Source organism: Eleutherodactylus coqui, chromosome 6 (assembly GCF_035609145.1).
Source record: "Eleutherodactylus coqui strain aEleCoq1 chromosome 6, aEleCoq1.hap1, whole genome shotgun sequence".
Classification (NCBI taxonomy): Eukaryota; Metazoa; Chordata; class Amphibia; order Anura; family Eleutherodactylidae; genus Eleutherodactylus; species Eleutherodactylus coqui.
In genome coordinates this window covers 226,137,589-226,150,857 of record NC_089842.1, presented here as the reverse complement: position 1 = coordinate 226,150,857, position 13,269 = coordinate 226,137,589, and the positions used below count along the sequence as shown (strand labels likewise).

The following is a 13,269-nucleotide window of genomic DNA, read 5'->3' as shown; positions in this document are numbered from 1 at the left end:
TACCTACACACTATACATACATACACACTATGCACACATACATGACTGAGCCCCTGTTACCTACACTCTATACATGCATACATACATGACTGAGCCCCTGTTACCTACACACTATACATACATACACACTATGCATACATACATGACTGAGCCCCTGTTACCTACACGCTATACATACATATATACATACATACACACTATGCATACATACATGACTGAGCCCCTGTTACCTACACACTATACATACATACATACACACTATGCATACATACATGACTGAGCCCCTGTTACCTACACGCTATACATGCATACACACTATGCATACATACATGACTGAGCCCCTGTTACCTACACACTATACATACATACACACAATGCATACATACATGACTGAGCCCCTGTTACCTACACGCTATACATGCATACACACTATGCATACATACATGACTGAGCCCCTGTTACCTACACACTATACATACATACACACTATGCATACATACATGACTGAGCCCCTGTTACCTTCACGCTATACATGCATACACACTATACATACATACATGACTGAGCCCCTGTTACCTACACGCTATACATGCATACACACTATGCATACATACATGACTGAGCCCCTGTTACCTACACACCATACATACATACACACTATGCATACATACATGACTGAGCCCCTGTTACCTACACGCTATACATACATACATGACTGAGATCCTGTCGCCTACACACTATTCATACATACACACTATGCATACATACATGACTGAGCCCCTGTTACATACACACTATGCATACATACATGACTGAGCCCCTGTTACCTACACACTATGCATACATACATGACTGAGCCCCTGTTACCTACACACTATACATACATACACACTATGCATACATGCATGACTGAGCCCCTGTTACCTACACGCTATACATGCATACATACATGACTGAGCCCCTGTTACCTACACACTATACATACATACACACTATGCATACATACATGACTGAGCCCCTGTTACCTACACACTATACATACATACATACACACTATGCATACATACATGACTGAGCCCCTGTTACCTACACGCTATGCATCCCTACATGACTGAGCCCCTGTTACCTACACACTATACATACATACACACTATGCATATATACATGACTGAGCCCCTGTTACCTACACGCTATACATGCATACATACGTGACTGAGCCCCTGTTACCTACACACTATACATACATACATGACTGAGCCCCTGTTACCTACACGCTATACATGCATACATACATGACTGAGCCCCTGTTACCTACACGCTATACATGCATACATACATGACTGAGCCCCTGTTACCTACACACTATACATACATACACACTATGCACACATACATGACTGAGCCCCTGTTACCTACACTCTATACATGCATACATACATGACTGAGCCCCTGTTACCTACACACTATACATACATACACACTATGCATACATACATGACTGAGCCCCTGTTACCTACACGCTATACATACATACATACATACATACACACTATGCATACATACATGACTGAGCCCCTGTTACCTACATGCTATGCATACATACACACTATGCATACATACATGACTGAGCCCCTGTTACCTACACGCTATACATGCATACATACATTACTGAGCCCGTTACCTACACACTATACATACATACACACTATGCACACATACATGACTGAGCCCCTGTTACCTACACGCTATACATGCATACATACATGACTGAGCCCCTGTTACCTACACACTATACATACATACACACTATGCATACATACATGACTGAGCCCCTGTTACCTACACGCTATACATACATACATACATACATACACACTATGCATACATACATGACTGAGCCCCTGTTACCTACATGCTATGCATACATACACACTATGCATACATACATGACTGAGCCCCTGTTACCTACACGCTATACATGCATACACACTATGCATACATACATGACTGAGCCCCTGTTACCTACACACTATACATACATACACACTATGCATACATACATGACTGAGCCCCTGTTACCTACACGCTATACATACATACATACATACATACACACTATGCATACATACATGACTGAGCCCCTGTTACCTACATGCTATGCATACATACACACTATGCATACATACATGACTGAGCCCCTGTTACCTACACGCTATACATGCATACATACATGACTAAGCCCCTGTTACCTACACACTATGCATACATACATGACTGAGCCCCTGTTACCTACACACTATGCATACATACACACTATGCATACATACATGACTGAGCCCCTGTTACCTACACACTATACATACATACATACACACTATGTATACATACATGATTGAGCCCCTGTTACCTACACGCTATACATGCATACACACTATGCATACATACATGACTGAGCCCCTGTTACCTACACGCTATACATGCATACACACTATGCATACATACATGACTGAGCCCCTGTTACCTACACACTATACATACATACACACTATGCATACATACATGACTGAGCCCCTGTTACATACACGCTATACATGCATACACACTATGCATACATACATGACTGAGCCCCTGTTACCTACACACTATACATACATACACACTATGCATACATACATGACTGAGCCCCTGTTACCTACACACTATACATACATACACACTATGCATACATACATGACTGAGCCCCTGTTACCTACACGCTATACATACATACATACATGACTGAGATCCTGTCGCCTACACACTATACATACATACACACTATGCATACATACATGACTGAGCCCCTGTTACATACACGCTATGCATCCCTACATGACTGAGCCCCTGTTACCTACACACTATACATACATACACACTATGCATACATACATGACTGAGCCCCTGTTACCTACACGCTATACATGCATACATACGTGACTGAGCCCCTGTTACCTACACACTATACATACATACACACTATGCATACATGCATGACTGAGCCCCTGTTACCTACACGCTGTACATGCATACATACATGACTGAGCCCCTGTTACCTACACACTATACATACATACACACTATGCATACATACATGACTGAGCCCCTGTTACCTACACACTATGCATACATACATGACTGAGCCCCTGTTACCTACACACTATACATACATACACACTATGCATACATGCATGACTGAGCCCCTGTTACCTACACGCTATACATGCATACATACATGACTGAGCCCCTGTTACCTACACACTATACATACATACACACTATGCATACATACATGACTGAGCCCCTGTTACCTACACGCTATGCATCCCTACATGACTGAGCCCCTGTTACCTACACACTATACATACATACACACTATGCATACATACATGACTGAGCCCCTGTTACCTACACGCTATACATGCATACATACGTGACTGAGCCCCTGTTACCTACACACTATACATACATACATGACTGAGCCCCTGTTACCTACACGCTATACATGCATACATACATGACTGAGCCCCTGTTACCTACACGCTATACATGCATACATACATGACTGAGCCCCTGTTACCTACACACTATACATACATACACACTATGCATACATACATGACTGAGCCCCTGTTACCTACACGCTATACATGCATACACACTATACATACATACATGACTGAGCCCGTTACCTACACGCTATACATGCATACACACTATGCATACATACATGACTGAGCCCCTGTTACCTACACACTATACATACATACACACTATGCATACATACATGACTGAGCCCCTGTTACCTACACACTATACATACATACACACTATGCATACATACATGACTGAGCCCCTGTTACCTACACGCTATACATACATACATACATGACTGAGATCCTGTCGCCTACACACTATACATACATACACACTATGCATACATACATGACTGAGCCCCTGTTACATACACACTATGCATACATACATGACTGAGCCCCTGTTACCTACACACTATGCATACATACATGACTGAGCCCCTGTTACCTACACACTATACATACATACACACTATGCATACATGCATGACTGAGCCCCTGTTAGCTACACGCTATACATGCATACATACATGACTGAGCCCCTGTTACCTACACACTATACATACATACACACTATGCATACATACATGACTGAGCCCCTGTTACCTACACGCTATGCATCCCTACATGACTGAGCCCCTGTTACCTACACACTATACATGCATACATACATGACTGAGCCCCTGTTACCTACACACTATACATACATACACACTATGCATACATACATGACTGAGCCCCTGTTACCTACACGCTATGCATCCCTACATGACTGAGCCCCTGTTACCTACACGCTATACATGCATACATACGTGACTGAGCCCCTGTTACCTACACACTATACATACATACATGACTGAGCCCCTGTTACCTACACGCTATACATGCATACATACATGACTGAGCCCCTGTTACCTACACGCTATACATGCATACATACATGACTGAGCCCCTGTTACCTACACACTATACATACATACACACTATGCATACATACATGACTGAGCCCCTGTTACCTACATGCTATGCATACATACACACTATGCATACATACATGACTGAGCCCCTGTTACCTACACGCTATACATGCATACATACATGACTGAGCCCCTGTTACCTACACACTATACATACATACACACTATGCACACATACATGACTGAGCCCCTGTTAACTACACGCTATACATGCATACATACATGACTGAGCCCCTGTTACCTACACACTATACATACATACACACTATGCATACATCCATGACTGAGCCCCTGTTACCTACACACTATACATACATACACACTATGCATACATACATGACTGAGATCCTGTCACCTGCAAACTATACATACATACACACTATGCATACATACATGACTGAGCCCCTGTTACCTACACGCTATACATGCATACATACGTGACTGAGCCCCTGTTACCTACACACTATACATACATACATGACTGAGCCCCTGTTACCTACACGCTATACATGCATACATACATGACTGAGCCCCTGTTACCTACACGCTATACATGCATACATACATGACTGAGCCCCTGTTACCTACACACTATACATACATACACACTATGCATACATACATGACTGAGCCCCTGTTACCTACACGCTATACATGCATACACACTATACATACATACATGACTGAGCCCGTTACCTACACGCTATACATGCATACACACTATGCATACATACATGACTGAGCCCCTGTTACCTACACACTATACATACATACACACTATGCATACATACATGACTGAGCCCCTGTTACCTACACACTATACATACATACACACTATGCATACATACATGACTGAGCCCCTGTTACCTACACGCTATACATACATACATACATGACTGAGATCCTGTCGCCTACACACTATACATACATACACACTATGCATACATACATGACTGAGCCCCTGTTACATACACACTATGCATACATACATGACTGAGCCCCTGTTACCTACACACTATGCATACATACATGACTGAGCCCCTGTTACCTACACACTATACATACATACACACTATGCATACATGCATGACTGAGCCCCTGTTACCTACACGCTATACATGCATACATACATGACTGAGCCCCTGTTACCTACACACTATACATACATACACACTATGCATACATACATGACTGAGCCCCTGTTACCTACATGCTATGCATCCCTACATGACTGAGCCCCTGTTACCTACACACTATACATGGATACATACATGACTGAGCCCCTGTTACCTACACACTATACATACATACACACTATGCATACATACATGACTGAGCCCCTGTTACCTACACGCTATGCATCCCTACATGACTGAGCCCCTGTTACCTACACGCTATACATGCATACATACGTGACTGAGCCCCTGTTACCTACACACTATACATACATACATGACTGAGCCCCTGTTACCTACACGCTATACATGCATACATACATGACTGAGCCCCTGTTACCTACACGCTATACATGCATACATACATGACTGAGCCCCTGTTACCTACACACTATACATACATACACACTATGCATACATACATGACTGAGCCCCTGTTACCTACATGCTATGCATACATACACACTATGCATACATACATGACTGAGCCCCTGTTACCTACACGCTATACATGCATACATACATGACTGAGCCCCTGTTACCTACACACTATACATACATACACACTATGCACACATACATGACTGAGCCCCTGTTACCTACACGCTATACATGCATACATACATGACTGAGCCCCTGTTACCTACACACTATACATACATACACACTATGCATACATACATGACTGAGATCCTGTCACCTGCACACTGTATATACATACATCAAGACCCTGTCACTTACACGCTAATGATACGACTGAGCCCCCGTCACCTACACGCTGTACATACATGATGTCTCTTCCTGTGAGTGCAGTACATGTGTGATATGTAACACTCTGTATCTCTCTTAGACAGTCACTCTCTTCGCTACTATGAGACTGCGGTCTCGGCTCCGGGGTTCGGGATACCTGAATACTCTTCCGTTGGATACGTGGATGATCGGGAGATTGCGAATTATAACTCAGACAGCAGAATAGACCGACCGAGCGTGGAGTGGATGAAGAAACTGGGAGACGACTTCTGGGAGAGAAATACACAGATTGCTAGAAGAAATGAGGCTAGAGGCAGACGTAATGTGAAGATAGCGATGGAGCGCTTCAACCAGAGCGGAGGTGAGAGACAGATACTGTATATACTGCTATACACTGCACTACATACTATATACACTAACACATACACTATATACACTGCACTGTATATACACACTACTGTATATACACTATACACATTGTGCAAACACACAAGACACACTGTACTGTATATACACACTAATATACACTATACACACTGCATACACACACGCTATATACACACCAACTGTATATACACTGTACTGCATATACACTATATATACACTGCACGGTATATATACACAATACACACTGTACTGTAAATACACACTGTACATATGCATAATGCACACTGCACTGTATATACTCTATACACAATACACACTGTACTGTATATACACACTATATACAAAATACACTGTATATACACTATATATACACAATGCACCCTGTAGTGTATATACACACTATACACTGCACTGTTTATATACACAATACACACTACTGTATATACACTGTACTGTATACACATTATATACAGAATACACACTTCACGGTATACACACTCTATACACACTGCACAGTATATACACACAGCATTATATAAAATCACACAATATATACACTGCACTGTGTATTTACACACTATGTATACACTATACACACTACTATCTTTACACACTGTACTGTGTATATATACACGATACACACTGCACTGTATACACACATTCTACACTGTACTGTATATACACTATATAAATATATTTTTATATATATATATATATATTACTGTACATACACACTATATACCCAATACACACTGCACTGTAACACATGAGATATATATCTGTATATGCACACTATATATACAATACACTACTATATACACACTGTACTCTATGTATACACACTGTACTGTATAAACACACCATATACACAATACACTACTGTATATACCCAATACACACTGCACTGTAACACGCAGTAATATATTATACCCACTGTATATACTCTATATACACAACACACTGTACTGTATATACACATATATATATATATATATATATATATATATATATATATATATATATATATATATATATATAATACACACTACTATATATACACACTGTACTGTATATACACACTATATACACAATACACTACTGTATATACCCAATACACACTGCACTGTAACACACATGAATATATTGTACCCACTGTACATACACACTCTACATACACAACACACTGTACTGTATGTACACACTATATATACAATACACTAATATATACACTGTACACAATACACACACTGTACTGTATAAACACTATATACACACAATACACACTGCACTGTATATACACACTATATATACACTGCACTGTCTATATACACACTATATATACAATTCACACTACTATATATACACTGCACTGTATACATACATAATACACACTGCACTGTATATACTCCCTATATGCACTGAATATACACACTTTATATACACATTACATAACTATTGTACATACACAATACACACTGTACTGTATACACACACTATATATACACTGTACTGTATATACACACAATGTACACCACACACTGTCAAACCACTAACAATCACTTGTCCGTTAGTATTTATGTATGTTTGTGGGTGCTTCTCATGCTCCGCCCCTGGTGACGTCACCACAGGTCCTATAACATATATAAAACACAGAGCCTGACTGACAGAAGAACAAAATGAGAATACAACTAAGCGAGGTATTGTCTCAGACACAACTCAGCAGTCCTGACAGAAGACACCCACCTACCTCCACCACAGAGATCCAGTGGGCTGAAGGGCCTGCGGTGACATCACTTCTGTGGGAGGAGCCATTGTGCAGTTTCATAGAAAGTACTGTATGCTGGAAAAGCCAACAGCCCCCACTAAGACCTGTGATGACGGGGATCACATGACCAGGGGCTGATCACTGTATCCAGGAGTCTGCTGAGCTGGTGATATCTGAAAATCAGCATGGATGTAACACATCTGTATGTGTGAATCAGGATGCATGTAGTAGAGCTGTGTGTGTGATGTGTGGGAATCGGGATGGATGTAGCAGAGTTGTGTTTGTAATGTGTGGGGTCAGGATGCATGTTGCGGAGCTGTGTGTGAGAATCAGGATAGATGTAGTAGAGGGGTGTGTGTGTGTCTGTCATAATGGATGTACCATGTAAGCACAGCTGTGTGGCGTATTGCGCCATCAGAAACACCGGTACTATAATTTCCTAATAATTACTAGTCAAGCTACTATCGACCATTTGTTCGTTGGTTTGTAAGTATGTGAGTGATTCTCATGCTCTGTGCCCTGACTGTGTCATAGCTCCGCCCCATGGTGACATCATCGCAGATCCTAACACACTGAGAATACAACTAAGCCGTTGTCAGACACAACTCAGCGGTCCTGACAGGAGACACCGACCTACCGCCACCAGAGAGCTGGTGGGCTGCTGTGGGAGGAGCCATTCTGGTGTTTGGGAGTGCTGTATACTGAATAAGCTAACAAACTACCATCATGTGATCACCTTGTTGGTGGAGTCAAGGATCACATGACCAGGGGCTTATCACTGTATCCAAGAGCTGTGCGTATCTTGTGCAGTCAGTACAAATGTAGTAGAGCTGCGAGTGGCTGTTTGTCTGATGTCTGTGTATGTAATGTGTATAGTTAGCATGGATGTATGTCATGTAGCACAGCTGTGTTTGTGACTCCCATGTCATGTAGCAGAGCTGAGTTTCTAACATGCGCATGTACTGTGGCACAGCTGTGTCTGTCACGCACATATAATGTAGCAGAGCTGTATTTTTAACATGCGCATGTCATGTCTGTCAGGTGCATGTCATGTAGCAGAGCTGAGTTTGTAACATGTGCACGTACTGTGGCACAGTTGTGTTTGTCACACGCATGTCATGTAGCAGAGCTGTGTGTGTGCTGTGATGCGCATGTCAAGGAGTCTTTGCATGAGTATTTTTTTTTTTTTCACAATGACGCAGTTCGTGCCGCTTGTTGCTGTTACTGAGGAGCGGATCCTACAGGAGGAGGTGGATATGGTGTATCTGCACCACTGATCTTCCCATGCCAGTTCTGCCCATATCGAAAATAACCCACGGATGTCAATGGTTAACTTACACAAGTGATTTTCTTCGCTCGCCCCTATAGTACGTGATGGAAATATCGCGGCATGTCCTATTTGGGGTGACATCACTAATATGTGACGCCATTTTCATGCGAGAGGATTTTAACATTTTTCCTTTTGAAACTTTATGTGAATTAAAACAATGTGTGAAAATCGTATGAGTAGCGAAACGCGTCGCACTCGCAGGCAAAACCACAGGTTTACAAGTGCGATATTACAAGTGTCTCAGACCGATATCACACTCGCCCGTGTAAATACGTGATTAAGGCTTCTTCAGATGAGCGGATGTGCAAAAACACTCAATATATATTTGTGCGGTGAATGAGATAAGTTTGTATCGGCGCACAGTGCTGCACTTTCTGCACTCAGTGGCTGTTCACATGTCCGCGACACCCGACCCCACCGTGATTTGAGGTCCAGATATATTTTTTTCCACAAAATTGCGCAGCGTACTGTACAGCGGGTCCTACTTGTTTCTGCATGTGCAAAAAGTGAAAATAGGAATGCAAACCTAGAAATCAATGGGTTCTCTTTCCTGTGGATTGCAGATCCGTCCGTCTGAAGGAGCCGCAGGCAGCGGCCGAACGGAGTGAAATAAATGTAAACTGTCTTTAGCAGACGCTGCAGCAAGATTAACCCTTTACATGACATTGTGCTGCCAACAGCAGAGCATCTTCATGAGGCCTTAGACTGCATAAGACCAGGGCTACACGGCGATACGAGACGCGCGGCTGCTTCAGACTGTGTGTTAGACATCCATCACAGGACAGCTGCCGTCACGAATAACTTGCAGTACTTTTACACGGGACGACCTGTCGGATGTAAGATGTCATACAGGTCGGCGCCGCGGTAATCGTTACTGTGATGTTCCGCAGCTGCTGTGTCGCCAGTCATAATGTGACAGCATCAGCTATCATTAGAAGACGTTACCTGCGACACATCGCCGTGCGACCCGAACCTACGAGATCCGCTCAGCCGAAGACGGAGGAACTGTGGGGATTTCTGTAAGTGCTGAGCAGGAGCCGTACGGACGCGATTACACGAGCGGCGCTGACACTGGGCGCTAATTGTGCGGCTCTATGTAGACTTGCAGCTTCAGCCCGACAATTGGTAAATCATCGGCAGTCATGTGATGATATTCTAAGGCCGATTCACACGGGCGTATTTGCGCATAAAAGGTTTGCACGTTCCATAAGGAGAAAATAGAATACATTGAGTTCAACCGGTTCGTTCACGAGCGCGGCATTGTCCTGCGTGTTTCAGTAGCGCAAAAAAGAACACATCTTGAACTAATTGGCCATCGCAACGGCTGGGAGTCCTGGGGAGGATTTTTTTGCACGTACAATTGTGTATGCCTTGTGTGCGTAATAAGTTAAGTAAAATATGCAAAGAGCCCTAGGGCACCCTGGAAATATGGTGGGGATTTGTCAAAAATATATTTAGGTTTTTTTGTACTTTTCTGAACGGTTCTCAGTTTTAATCTTTATCTTGTTACTTTTTTTTTGCTAAATGAACCAAAAAAATAAATCCCCATCGCGGCCTTGTTGTTTTTGTGGGAGGAGTTGTCCTTTTTAATGGCCCCACTTCGGGATACATATGGTTCCTTAATGTTTAGGCTACATTCATAGGAGTCTGAATCTCACGCTTGTTTTGTGCCTTGCAAAACAAATAAAATTCGCACAAAAATGGACTCCCTTCTTTTGAGTCATACACAGGAGCGATTTGATTATTATTTATTTTTTCCCCGCGTCCCTCGGAACGCATCGCTCGCTGTCTTCAATGGGACTGTCATAGACATCGCCTGCCGTGTGAGGTACACAGGAGTGCGATGTGATGCGAGACGTTTCTGCATGAAGACCTCCTCACATCCGCGGATGCGATACACGCTGACAAGTACGATATCAGGAGTCTCTGGGCCCCGTATCGGCTCGCCGGTGGGAATATAGACTTACATTTGTTTTTTGGGGGGAGAAGTAGATGGCAAAAAAAACCCCAGAATGACATCACTGCGGAGCACAAGTGACCGTTGTCTTTATTCCACAGAACATCACGGTTCCTGCGCTGCCACATTTATGGTATCTCCCACAACAGACTATTAACCCCTTGAGTGGCGGGTTTCCTACCACCCTGTCGTGCCCACCAGGGCAGGTTTTTTTAAAATGGTCTAATCATTGAATTTCAACTAGTTTTGCAGTTGCGTCTCAAGAGCCATAACTTTTTCATTTTTCCATTGACATGGCCATATGAGGGCTTGTTTTTTGCGGGACAAGTTGTGATTTTTTAAACAGGGGGGAGGAAAAAAAGAAATGGGAAAAAAAGAAATGGGGAAAAAAGAAAAAAAGGGGCCATGTCATTAAGGGGTTAAATAATGTATTAACTTCCTTCTCTGGGTCATTACGACGCACATGGATACCACATGTGTGATTGTATTTTTGATTTTTTACAAAGTAAAGGGAGACAAGTGTTTTTTTTATTTTTTTTAAATATTTTTTTACTTTTTTTTTTATAATTTTTTTTTAAATTTTTTTTTTTTCTTTTGTCCCTTTAGGGGACTTCCACAGGGACCCATCAGGACCCCTGATCACATTCCGGGGGTCCGATGGTGACAGCCCTTTACATGCTGCAGTGACAACCCTTTACATGCTGCAGTCACATAGACTGCAGCATGTAAAGGGTTAACACAGCAGAGATCGGAGGTTTTCTCTGATCTCTGCTGTAAGAGCTAGTACCTAGGTGTCCTCTGACAGCCAAGCACTAGCCCTCCCTGCCACAGAGACCATCGGCTTGCTTCTGACAAGCCGATGGTTTCTATGGCAACTTGTAAACAAAGCAGGAGGTTGCCGACATGTCGGCAATATCTTCTGCTGGTTTTTCAAAGCCCTTGCACTGCTCTGTGTGGGTCTGTGCAGGCAGAGCACACTGTCACAGCTTGTGGCATTGTGCTCTGCAGCTCCCATAGTGATACATAGCCCGGAAATCTTCCGGGCTATGTTGCTATGAGCAGTGGAGCTCGTCCCCGGAAATTTTCCGGGCGTGCCACTCAAGGGGTTAAAGAATAGTTCATGTATTGCGTCGCGGCGTCCGCAAACCCGGGAGGGGTTTATTCTGCTGCCCCCAGAGCTGCGTGCGGTCTGGTTTTTTTGCGGGATGAGCTGTAGTTTCCATTGGTACCATTTGGGGTATATAAGGTGATTTTATAACTTTTATTGCATTCTTTTAGAGGCAAATGAACAAAAAA

The 13,269-nt window shown here is 42.7% G+C and overlaps 1 protein-coding gene across 3 annotated transcripts in view; it reads left to right on the top strand.

The window, feature by feature from the left end:
- Positions 1-13,269, top strand: part of LOC136633338 (class I histocompatibility antigen, F10 alpha chain-like) — a 64,488-nt gene that overhangs the window by 27,649 nt on the left and 23,570 nt on the right. For all 3 annotated transcript variants that reach the window (XM_066609001.1, XM_066608999.1, XM_066609000.1), the window contains exon 2: positions 6,635-6,895. In XM_066609001.1, the coding sequence (XP_066465098.1) occupies positions 6,635-6,895 (261 nt within the window). The remainder of the gene's footprint in view (positions 1-6,634; positions 6,896-13,269) is intronic.